The sequence below is a fragment of the Hemitrygon akajei genome, chromosome 18 (assembly GCF_048418815.1).
Source record: "Hemitrygon akajei chromosome 18, sHemAka1.3, whole genome shotgun sequence".
In the NCBI taxonomy this organism is placed as follows: domain Eukaryota; kingdom Metazoa; phylum Chordata; class Chondrichthyes; order Myliobatiformes; family Dasyatidae; genus Hemitrygon; species Hemitrygon akajei.
This window is the reverse complement of record NC_133141.1, coordinates 24,595,463-24,608,369: the sequence shown is the minus strand read 5'-3', so window position 1 is coordinate 24,608,369 and position 12,907 is coordinate 24,595,463. Positions and strand designations below refer to the sequence as shown.

Here is a 12,907-nt window from a genome sequence, read left to right as displayed (position 1 = left end):
ACTTGCTGAGTTCCTCCAGCTTGTTTGTATGTGTTGCTGTTGCTGGAGCGACTTGGAAGCATTCGATGCACCAGAACTGAGGAGAGGCGGAGCCTGGGCCCAAGAGCGAAGAAGGATTGATTTAAGCGTTGGGCTGAATTGTGAAGGCCGGGACAGGTCAAATTGAGGCGGTGGGTCTTGGGCCTGAGACTGTATCAAAGTGGCGGGGCTTGGGTCCGAGAGCAAGGAACGTCCTGAAGTTTGGACAAGTTAAGCGCCAGGCCAGGTTGAAAAGTTCAGGTGACGGGCCCGGAGGCAAGGGATAGGCCCGTTCAGCTCTCTGCTTTGCAAGGTTTCCTTGTCTCTGCTGTGGTCTGCAACTAACGGGCACCTGAATCAGCTGTGACGCACTTTGGTGAACTTCAGTTCTGAATGCTATTTGCTTACTTTTATTGTTGGCATAATTTGTTTTTTCTTCTCTGCGTATTGGGTATTTGATGGTCTTCTTTTGCTTTACTGGGTTCAGTTGGGTTTCTGAGTTTTGTGGCTCTAAGGAGATGGATTTCAAGGTTGTATAATGTATACATACTTTGATAGTAAATGTACTTGGAACTTTGGTGTAACAAGTGAAACAAATCATTCTGCAGCATTTAGAGGTTAAACCGCATTATGAAGGTGGAGTAATGCAAAAATTATTCTGCATCTAGCCCATTGATATGACTTTCAAGTATTTGTTGCTGAGAATGAATACAGAAAGTGCAAGCTTGTATTCCAGAGTGCTATTCAATCATATTTAAATTTTTGCTTTTCTATCTTGTTTTTTTTTAAAGCTAGATATGGTAATTGAAGAGTATAACAGGTGGGAAGAATTTTTGCTATATGGCTGCAGTTTTTAAACAAATTAGCATAAGAATTTAACACACTTCAAGTGGAAATTAAGGCTTGCACAAATCTTTTGAGTTGGTTTTGAACTGGCTGGATTCATCACACTAGTGTCATCTGCAGGTTGAATTACTCAACACTGTCAGTTTCTGCAAACTATACCACCTTTGTAACCCTTGGAAGAAGCTTTTAAAATTCCTGGAGGCTTTTAGGCATCTTTGAAAAGTCTTTTTAATATAAAATATTTAAATTGCTTTAGAAAAACCAATACGTTGTAAATAGTGCTGTATACTATAAAGTCACTTTCAATTATTTAAGTTCAGATATTGGGATGGGTACTTTGATTAGATGTTTATTTTTTATGATTATTATATTGAATTAACCTTTCTCAAAAAATATTTTTAGTACAAGAGAAAGTATAGAACTGAGCTCTGAAATGTAAATTGTGTTAATTGGTAAATTTTGTATTTGATTATATAAATAAGTTTGAGCAGAAACTTGAAACCATAATTTCACTTTAAAGGAAACCCAGAAGAATTTTGGGTATCATTTCTGAAGGCATAGATTCTAACTCAAGGGTTTCCAACCTCTTCTATCCCATGGGCCAATACCATTAAGCAAACGGTCCATGAACCCCAGGTTGGGAACCCCTGATCTAACTCATTTTCTAAAAAGAACATTTGTAAACAAGTTCAGAATCTGATGAACTGCCACCTCATCATTAAGAATTAAAGTACAAGACAAATTTAGCCTCTTCATCTTCCTGTCTTGCATCAAGTGTTGCTCATGCATTGTATTGCTTTTCCTCAGCTGGTAGAATGGGTAGGCTTTTCCATAGGGAAGTTAGTTGGTTGAAAATGTTTGTATCACTCAATAGCTTTGACCCAATCTACAATTGGACTGGCATTGTCAGTGGAATTACTGAGTTTCCTAACCTTCTGGTGTGGTTTCTTTGCAGCGAAGAACGCAAAATCATGGGCACTCAAGGAAGCGATCCAAGGTTAGAATGTTCTCGTTAGAAATAGAAAAATACTATTTTAATCTTGCCTTCATTGGATCAAATAGATAACTTTGAGTCCCAATGGCTGTGTAGAGAAATTACTTTTGGAAAAATTACTGGTGGTTTCGGTATAAGCAGCATGATGACATTTTAGTTAACTGCGGATTGACCTTTTTAAGTGATATGTTTGGTTTCTTTTTAACTTTGGCTAGCAGATTATGTGCATTACATAAATCCAAGCTAAAAAACCAAGAATGGCAGCTCATTTTGTGATCTGTGTCAAATGAGGCAATTAATGTGGAGTTGATTGAGGTGTTATAACTTAAATTGGCATTCTTGAGCTATGGATGGAATCAGTTAGTAAAACCAGCATTGCGCTGAGCTGACGGTGGTCTTTCAATACCTTTTTAAAAAATTCTTTGCAGTCCAATTCCAAGTTGAAGTTGGTACGAAGTCTTGCTGTGTGTGAAGAATCTTCCCACCCATTTACATGTGATGGACCTCAGGAAATTCAGGTAAATTTTGGAAAAAAAATGTTTGTTGAAAAGAAGTCAGCAGTTGAATATTGTGTTAAAATTAAATGGTGTGTAAAATTGCATTTATTCAAGGTTTTTCATGCATCATAATTTAGAAATGGTTACGTTATGGAAAACCAATCACCATAGACTGTGGTTATTTTTCATTACCCAAAGACTTGCATGTGCAATTTTTAAATATTGGCCAGGTGTCTTGGGTGCATCAATTGCCCAGTGAATTTTCTGTCTCCTTGCATAACACCATACTCTATTTTCAAAAACTTGCTTTTTCTTCCTGGTTGAAGTCTGTTTTTCTCAGTTTGTTCAAAGTTTGTCAGTAGTGACTTTGGCCACCAGTGCCTTAACTCTTTTTCTGCCCAAGTGATTGTAGAAACAGAGGAAATTGAAAAAGGTATAGGCCATTTAACAATCCCCCCTTCCCCCTGCCATTCAGTATCATATAGCTAATCATTCAAGTTCACTGCCCTGTTCCAATTTTCTTTCCATATCCCTTTATCCCTGTAGCGTACTGGGTTAGTAAGTTTGCTGATGACACAAAGGTTGGCGGTGTTGTGGATAATGTGGTGGGCTGTCAGAGGTTACAGCAGGACATTGATAGGATGCAAAAGTGGGCTGAGAAGTGGCAGATGGAGTTCAACCCAGATAAGTGTGGTGGTTCATTTTGGTAGGTCAAATATGATGGCAGAATATAGTATTAATGGTAAGACTCTTGGTAGTGTGGAGGATCAGAGGGATCTGGGGGTCTGAGTCCATAGGACGCTCAAAGCGGCTGTGCAGGTTGACTCTGCGGTTAAGAAGGCATACAGTATATTGACCTTCATCAATCATGCAATTGAATTTAGGAGCCAAGAGGTAATGTTGCAGCTATGTTAGGACCCTGGTCAGACACCACTTGGAGTACTGTGCTCAGTTCTGGTCACCTGATAGAGGTGTATAAGATGATGAGAGGCATTGATTGTGTGGATAGTCAGAGGCTTTTTCCCAGGGCTGAAATGGCTGCTACAAGAGGGCACAGGCTTAAGGTGCTTGGGAGTAGGTACAGAGGAGATGTCAGGGGTAAGTTTTTTTATGCAGAGGGTGGTAAGAGCGTGGAATGGGCTGCCGGCAACAGTGGTGGAGGCGGATACGACAGGGTCTTTTAAGAGACCTTTGGATGGGTACACGGAGCTTAGAAAAATTGAGGGCTATGGGTAACCCTAGTAATTTCTAAGGTAGGGACATGTTCGGCACAACTTTGTGGGCCGAAGGGCCTATGTTGTGCTGTAGGTTTTCTACATTTCTATCCTTCTTGAATATGTTTCATGAACAAAATAGAAAGAAATGAAATACAACTCCACGATATTTGTAGTTTTTGGAAGAACTGCTTTAACCTGGTGACCCTATATTGGGAATCAATGTGGTGTTGATTTCCCATTCTGCCAAAGGCTTTAAGATCTGCATTAAATGTGCTAGCCTAATTAACAGTACTGATGCTCTGCTCAATGTTTGCCTTGACTCCCACAAACACCGGATTACTAACCTATGACAATTGCCTCAGGATTTGAACCTCTATGCTTCATGGACACTTAAATCGAATACATTGTATTATGCACAACAGAATTTATCAAAGAATTCCAAGACATGAGGCCTAGCCCCAGCAAGATGTTTAAAAGTTCATTCAGCCACTGTATTTCTTGGTACCAGGAAGTTCTGAGTATCTCTCAGTCAAGAGCTAACCATTCTCAATCATAAAACAACCTGGTGATACTGATGTTTCCATTTAGCAAGATAGATCTGGTCATTCTGTGTGTGGATTGCTTCTCTTGCAGTCATAGAGTAATAATGTACAGACAGGCCCTCTGGCCCACTAAGTCCATGTTGACCATCAAGTACTAAACCCATTTAACCAACACTTGGTTCAGAACCTTTTATGCCTTGGTAGATCTGTGCTTGTCCAGAGATGGCTTTGATATTGAGTCTTTGCTTTCTTAGGTAATGGTTTGCAGGTTAAAACCACCCTACCTGCCTTTGCTGCCAATTTTAGAGATCTTTGTACTTGTACACCAAGGTCCATTTGTTCCTCAGTACTCTCTAGGGCCCTACCATTATATGTCCAACCTTTATTTAATCACCCCAAATAACATCACCTCACCTTTCTGCTGTTACTCCTGGGTGTTACACATCAAATGAATCATATGAAACTGATGCTAGCCAAATATTCCATGACATTATAACTGCCAAAATTTGTTGATTGTGTTAACTGCAGCTCCAAGTAATTCCAAGTAATCTGATTACCAGATTTCCATCTTTCATCGGTTGGAGAAGCCTCACACCCCACCCCTCTCCCAAAGTTAATAGACTTCTGGTTTCCACTAGTGATGCTCTTGTGTGACTCCACTTGTGTGCTAATTGGGAGTTGCCTTCCACAGAGGCTTCAGTATAGTATGCTGCAGAGAATGTTTACATTGTGATCTATTATGTGGAAGCGTATGAGGCCTGCTGTTGACTACAGGTATCTGATGACACAGTAGCAGCTAATTACCTGGTCAGTTGCAGATTGCAGATGCTGCTGGCTACTTGTTGTCCTTAAGCATATGACTGTGACCTGTCATTTTAGGGCACTGTAGTCTGTCTGGTGTAGGTATTCCTGCAAGACTCTTGGATTTGAAGTTTTGATATTTTGCGCCAATGATGAATGATCAGCAACATAGTTTCACTTTGGGATGACCTGGAGAAGATTTCAAGTGGTTGTGCTCCTATATGCTTGTTGCCCTTGCACTTTGGGTAAAGGTTATATGTTCAGGAGGTGCTAAGAAGCCTTTGTAAGTTGTTACAATGCACAGTGCACTTTATGGAAGTTGCACAGTGTAGCTAGTGAAGTGAATGCTTAAGGTGTTGGATAGTATATCAATCTGGTGGCTGCTTTGTTCTGGACACTGCCTGGCTTTTTATGTGTTGTATGTGTTGTAGTAGCTGTATTCATCCAGGCAGTGGCACTCTTGATGAATCCTATCAATTTTGTTAAGGCTTTGGGGAGCTGTGAGATGTCCTGCTCCTGTGTCTAATTAAGGTTCTGGTCAGTGCTGACCTCCAGAATACTGATGAAGTACTGGATGATGATAACGCCATTGAACATCAACCTTGGGTGGTTAGACTCTTGTTGGAGATGAGCATTGCTTGGCACATGACTGTAAGTGGTTAGATCTTGAGAAACCTCTAAGTACCACAATCATCTTCATTTGTGCAATGTAGGACGTGGCACAGTGAGTGGTATGTGGTGGAACCCATTCTGAGCATCAGTGAATAAATGCCACAAGATGGCACTATCAGCAACACCACTCTGTCACTTAGCTGATGATTCAGGGTAGACGATTGGGACATACTTAATCCAACTGGATTTACCTTGCATTTTGTTAACATACCTGGCAATTTTCCATATTATTGGGTAGAAGCCAGTGTTGCAGCTGTAGTAGGACAACTTGGCTAGAGGCACAACTATATTTATGAGTCATACTGCCCAAATAACTTCTAGTCCTACATCAGCAGTGTCCAGTATACTCTACCATTTCCTGATGTATTCAATCATTTCTTGCTATCACATGGAGTAGATCAAATTGGATAAAGATGGGTTTCTACGATGGGGACCGCAGGAGGAGGCAGCTATAGATTATCTACCTTTCAATTTTAGCTGCAAATGCTTCTGTCTTTGGGTTGGACTTCATCATTGTTGCGGATAGGGAAATTAATGGCACATTATCCTCACCTGGCTGTTTACTTGTCCACCACCATTCGTGGATTGATGTGAGAGGACTGCAGGTCCATTGGTTTTGGGATTGTTTGACTTCAGCTATAGCAAGCTGCTTTTGCTGCTTAGCACATGTTAATGCTTTGTTGTAGCTCTGTCAAGCTGGGACCACAGTGTACCTGCAGCTGTTATTGCCGTGCCCTTAATGGTTTATGATAGAGTGTGGATTCACATCTGGTGTGTTTCATATCTGTTCAAATGTGCCTGATCATTCTATACAGTGTGATAAAGGATGAACTCAGGGACACTCCCATCATAAGGATTATGCAGTGGTCACTCTTGGACATGTGCTGTCATGGAAGTGAGAATGTGCAACTGTCATCCTCGGGTAGTCCCTTAGGATTGATGGTATCTTGTTTCCATTCTGTGGCTTCTGAGGTGACCGATGAGGTCAATGTCGAACAGGGATGAAGGCAGGAGATGATTGATGAGATGGGCTGGTGGGTAGTTTGTGAGGTGGTGTGCTCCTTCTGCCATTTACATTGGGCTCTGTTGTATTTTGGACATGTGGATTCGAGGTGCTTGGGTGCTCCTCCACGATGAGCACTTGTGGGCCAGGATTTCTTCGGAGTTGGTCAGGGTGTTGCATTTTAAGGGATCTTTGAGAACATCCTTGAATCACTTCCTCTCTTTACCTAGTAACGTCTTCCCATTATGAAACTCAGAATAAAGTGGTTTTTCCAGGAATCTGATGTCATGCAATCAAATAGCTATCTGATGGGTCAACTAAGTGTAATTCAAGGCCAAAGCTTGGGATGTTTGCTTGCAAGAGAGGATGCAGTGAAGAGTCCCCTATCTTTCAGATAGATTTCGAAGATTTTGCAGAAAATGTGCATCTCAAGGTCTGTAACACGAATGTAGCAATGGGTGATCTCAAAGCCTCTTTTAAATTATCCTGATCACGATGTGTCATTTTTTTCTGTTATATCGTTTAAGTATTCTGCCAGATATATTCCCTGGTGTTTGCTATTTTGAGGGCTGGTATCAAACCTAGGTGTGGTCAGAGAGACTGGATGGGTTTTCTTGTTATCATCACTGGTAGAGAGATTTATTGGATCTCGCTGTTGCCTGCTTATGACCTAGTTTGCATTGCTCTGTAAAATTTGACTGTGACCTCTACCTGTACTGTACTTTTTAGGATGTTATCCAACTCCAGTTCACTTGCCCCTCTGATAAAGAAGAAGAAAGATCCTCAAGGGATGGCTCTGAAAAAGAAGACAAGGAAAAGAAAGAGAAACTGGAGAAAGTACCTAGAAAAATGTTATCAAGAGGTCAGAAGCTAGCTAACTTTCTGCTTGATAAGTCATTGTAGATTTTGTGTAAAATCTGGGAAGGAATTGAGTAACTTCAGTAGAATGAGTTTTGAAATAATAAGGCTTTAAAAGCAAGAATAAAAACTTGATTTGCAGTTCATAAAAAAAACAATGAATGAGTGGATAAGCTTACTTTGCAACGACAGCATCCTGTAACATGTTATTCTGTGCCATTTAGTTTGAAAAGATGTATTTTGTTGATGCAGATTTTGTGTTACAGAAACATTCACTAGAATGGAATCTAGCATTGCTGTAATCTGCTTCCATTGGTGCATACACAAGGTGTTGGTACATGTGTAGAGGTCTAAATAAGAATACATGTTTATCTGCATTCTCTATTGTTGGATTCTGGTGTTTTAAATCTAGTGTTCTTTCAAAAGTCAAAGAGGCATAAAACTTGTTGCTTCATGATCATTTTATTTAACACTAATAGAACAAAGGAAATTGGAAACAGCAGGAGTCTAAGAGGAAAAAGGGAAGGAAGGGAAAGAATAAAGATGGTGGGTCAATGTGTTCTGCCCTCTTTATACCATAGATAAGGAACATTCCATTCAGATAAGAGTTAATCAATCAGATAAGAGTGAAGGCAATCATGTAGACCCTATTCAAATAATCCGATACCAAGATGCTTCCGGAACCTTGCAAAGAACTGTAACCACTAGGGGACACACCAAACAATTGCGTATACATACTCTGACCACTAGGAGACATACTAAACAGTTACATGTATATAGGTAGTTAATAAAATGCTGGCAGGCATAAGTTAAGATGTACAGAAAATAACAATTATACTGTCTAATGCAACATTTCCCCTTTCATTCTAAATCTCACATTTAGAATCATTATATCTGAAAGTTCAGAGGCAGAAAAACTTGTATCTATGTTAAATATAAAATAATCAAAAGCTAAAATTATGGAAATATCAAAAGGGTATATCTTCAAGGTATTCATATGATTATGTCATCGTTGGGCAGATTAGTAGGCACACTTACATGAGTTTGAACTACTCTATTAATCACCCATACAAGTTTTAGAAAGTGCATTAATTATGATAAAGCATATCTGGACTAATATTAGTACTCATTGTAAGTAGGGAAAATTGACAAAAATATAACAGCCACTAATATCAGAGCAGTCTTCATAATGTTTAGTAGTTGTCGACTTTACTTGAAGTCTTCTGGCTGTCTGATGATTCGTTCACTGTAGCCCAGCAGTATAGGCATTGGGTCAGAGGTTACTAGCACATTAACCACAGCAGTACCACTTTAGCTTACTTGCAGTTGCTGGTACGTATCCAGTTACTTTTACTTTCTACTTTCACCGCAGTTGGTTAATAATAGCACTTGACAAGGACCTTCCCATTGAGCTCCCAGTCGTTCCTTGTGCAGATTCTAAATTAGGACTCATTCATCAGGAATCAGGGTGTGTCCTTCTGGATCACTCCAAGTGGCAGAAACCTGTTGAGAAGTAGACTGTATAGCTTGGGTTAATTTCACATCATAGTTGACTAAACTGTCTGCTGTAATGTGTATATCAGCCTCTCTGAGATTGAGAGCTCCTGGCAGTGACATAGGGTGCCCTTAAACTACCTCAAATGGACTTGGTTTAGTTTTCTTGTTTGGGGTTGCTCTGATGATGCATAAGACCATAAGAAGAGCCGTAAGCCGTGGTAAAGCCCTTGTGATAGATGGTCATTCTTCGATTATTCCATTCATTTATTCATTTGACTTGTCACGATGACTCTGGATGATGTGGACATTAAGTGTTTATTTGTCGACATCATTCCTGGCAAAAACACTCAATGAAATGTCTTCCTTGGTTAGAGTCGATGTGACATAACAATACCCATTTAGGAATATAGTCCTTGATCAGAGTTATTGCTGTATGTGTGGCAGTGGCTGCTTTTGCTGAAATAGCTTCCACCCATCTTGAAAACATGCCCATTATTACCTGTACATCTGAGTATCCTTGATACTTTGGTAAAGAAATGTAGCCCACTTCTAAGTGTAAAAATGGACCAGGTAGGACAGGAAAACTTAATCATGGTAGCTTTCCTGCTGCTCCAATATTGTGTTTTCTGGCATGTCGTGCATCTGTTAAACGTTTATTGAGCTTGTGCCCTGAATTTTGGATTCCACCACTACTAGAAGAATCTATTGATCATACTTTCCACTCCATTGTGTCCTGTGGAGTGTATCTGCTGTGCCAGATGAAGCAGCAATTGGCCTATGGCTTGTACCATATCTCCATGCGCCATCACTGTTTAATCTCCGAACATTCTCTATCCTGGTTGAGGTATTGAGCTTGTATATCTCAAATATCTTGTATGTTCTTCTGTGATACAGAGCTTGACTTTGTTTCCATAATTTCAATTGTCAGGTTTGCTACATATGTTCTTGGTGGTACTTCCAATTCTTTGACCTTTTTAACTTTTACTACTGCTTATTAAGACCATAAAAAATAGGGGCAGAATTAGGCCTTTTGACCCATTGAGTTTGCTCCGCCATTTCATCATGGCTGATCCAATTTTCCTCTCAGCCTCAATCTCTTGCCTTCTCCCCGTATCTCTTTGTGCCCTGACCAATCAAGAATCCATCAACCTCTGCCTTAAATATAATGTGCTTAAAGACTTGGCCTGCACAGCTAGCTGCCTGTGGCAAAGAATTCCACAGATTCAGTACTCTGGCTAAAGTAATTCCTTCTCATCTCCATTTTAAAAGGACGCCACTCTATTCTGAGGCTATGTCAATAGACAATAGGTGCAGGAGTAGGCCATTCGAGCCAGTATCGCCATTCAATGTGATCATGGCTGATCATCGACAATCAGTACCCCGTTCCTGCCTTCTCCCCATAACCCTAGACTCTGCTATCTTTAAGAGCTCTATCTAACTCTTCCTTGAAAGCATCCAGAGAATGTCCTCTATTCTTAGACTCTCCCACCAACGGAAACACCTTCTCCACATCCCCTCTATCAAGGCCTTTCACCATTGAGGTCACCTCTCACTATTGTGTGACATTTGCATTTTAATGCAGCAACCGCTGATGGCAATTGTATGACATCCATGAATTCTTGTACTAGTTGGCCTCTGACAACTTACAGGCTTCAATCAGAGCTTTCAGTTCTGCTTGTTGCACAAAGGTACCAGGAGCCATGCTTACTGATGCATGCTCACTTCAGTTTCAGAAACAATGGCCTATCCAGCCATTCAAATTCCGCCCCCCTCCCCCAGTTGTTTAGCTATCAGTGTACAAAATCAGATCTCTGGCAGAGTAATAGCCAACAGGGCCCTATTGGTCTCATGTTTCAGGGTCACGTCAATGCCATGTTTCAGGGCAAATGATGCAGTATACAATGTTGCCTTCAAAGTTTGAAACACTTTCATTTGCTCTTTATTAAGAGTCGGGGTGTCTAAGCACTTCCTGCCTTTCAGCAGATTGAGTAGTGGGTAATAGTTGATGGATCTGCCACTAGAGGGGTTAGCTTTTCAGTATATTGATTAGCAACCAGGTAATCCACTGTCAGTCTCCTTTCATAAGTTTCACCTCCTTTGGTCTTTATTGGAGCCAGCTGTGACATTGCTGCCAGTCTTATTGTTTCACCATTGTCATCTTCACATGAGTTGCTAGAGGCTGCTGTAGTATCTGTGTCATATCCATTCTGTAATTCCTCAGAGTTTGTATAGTGTTACTGTCTCGGAGGACTGTCTGATGTAGGGGGTGTTGCTCGAGGAGAAGCATCGCTGGAAGTGACATTGACAGATCCACCTCCTGGAAGTCCCTGCTCAGCATTTAGATTTTGCTTCAGTCTGCTCTGAAGCTCCGTATAATGCACTTTGAGTTTATTGCAAGGTTCACTTTTCTTTCCCAATCTATCAGTAAGCACCTTTACTCACCCCGTTAACTTTCTCATTCGCTCAGTTAACTCACAAATGTGATTCTCAAACTGACTGCATGTTCTTATCTTTATCTCTCACATTTTAGGTTTTTCCTTTCTCTCTGGCATTCTCTCTTTCTACATGTCTTCTAATTAAACTTAACATTGTTGTTATTTTTCATTTGGTTTTCATAATTTTATCAAATTGAGAGATTTTATTCAGGTAAGAGCTTGGTTTCATGATCTTGGCCATTGTTTTAATTGTACATTTTATTACATTCACTGCTTCTCGAAATATTAATAGATTGTAATTGATAGATTGTCCTGCAACTGAAGTATTAATAGGTTACAACCAATAGATTGCCCAACCAAAGTTTCAATAGATTGCTGTGCAGCCAAAATTTCAGAGATTGACCTGCAACCAAAATATTTCCCATACCCCATTGATTTGTACAACCAAGCATGACAATGCTCATCTTGATTTTTACAGATGTTTTTTTTTCAAGATAGCAACTAGTAGTTTCCTTTCTCCTGCTTCCACCATATGGTGTATCTAAGTCAGAATAAGTCAATTCTCTCAGACAATTTGGAATTGAGGAAGCTCTTGTATCTTTTGCATGCATGCTATAAAATTTCCACTGATCTGGGGTTCTTCTGAGTCCTTAAATCCTACACCAAAGATTGATGGATTTTGATGTTTTTAATTCAATGTTCTTTTGGAAGTCAATAAAGAGGCATAAAATTGGTTGCTTCACAATTGTTTTATTAAATGTTAATAGAATAACGAGAACTAGAAATGGACAATAGCGGGAGTTTAAGAGGAAAGGAAGGAAAAGAATAAAGATGGTGAGCCAATGTGTTTCACCCTCCTTATATCACATGGATACGAAACATTCCATTCAAATGAACAGATAGGAGTTAACCAATCAGATATCCCCTCTTCAGATAATGCGGAACTAAGACGCCTCCAGAATCATGCAAAAAAAAAACTCACTACTAAGGGACACACTGAACAATTGCATATACATAATGCCTCCACTAGGAGACATACTTAACAGTTACATGTATGTAAGTTGTATATAAAGTGCTAACAACCATAAATTGTTAAGCTACACAGAAAGTAATAATTATTGTGTAATCCAACACTATAGTCCAACTGGATTAGGTTGGTTGAAAGTCCTAGGAATTTGTACAGGTTAGAACACTAGGTGTTTGCTGCAGTTGAGAGGTAGCTCTAAGGAAATAATTCTGATTCCTAATTACATTGTACTCATCAGTATAAATTGAACACTTCTCAACTTATCCTGCCATGTTACTGCTTAGGTCTGCTTTGGTACAGTTAAAATACAGGGTAACATATCTACCACTTTGAAAAATGTGCCTAAATCTATCCTTGTGACAACAATGGATCATTATTTTCTGTGCCCATAGAGGCAGCTAGTTAAACTAAATTCAAAGGTGTGTTTCTGGTATGCATTTTTGCATATTATTTTACCCAGAGCCCAGCTTGGATGAGTGAATCAGGGCTTCTGTATTGCA

General features: G+C 39.9%; 1 protein-coding gene across 8 annotated transcripts in view; it reads left to right on the top strand.

Moving 5' to 3' along the window:
• Positions 1-12,907, top strand: part of r3hdm2 (R3H domain containing 2) — a 294,373-nt gene that overhangs the window by 118,593 nt on the left and 162,873 nt on the right. For 7 of the 8 annotated variants that reach the window (XM_073071109.1, XM_073071106.1, XM_073071107.1 and 4 more), the window contains exons 4-6: positions 1,820-1,861; positions 2,287-2,376; positions 7,320-7,452. In XM_073071109.1, the coding sequence (XP_072927210.1) occupies positions 1,820-1,861; positions 2,287-2,376; positions 7,320-7,452 (265 nt within the window). Of the gene's footprint in view, positions 1-1,819; positions 1,862-2,286; positions 2,377-7,319; positions 7,453-12,907 lie in introns of those variants that run through there. The other variant, XM_073071110.1, reaches the window with a different exon arrangement.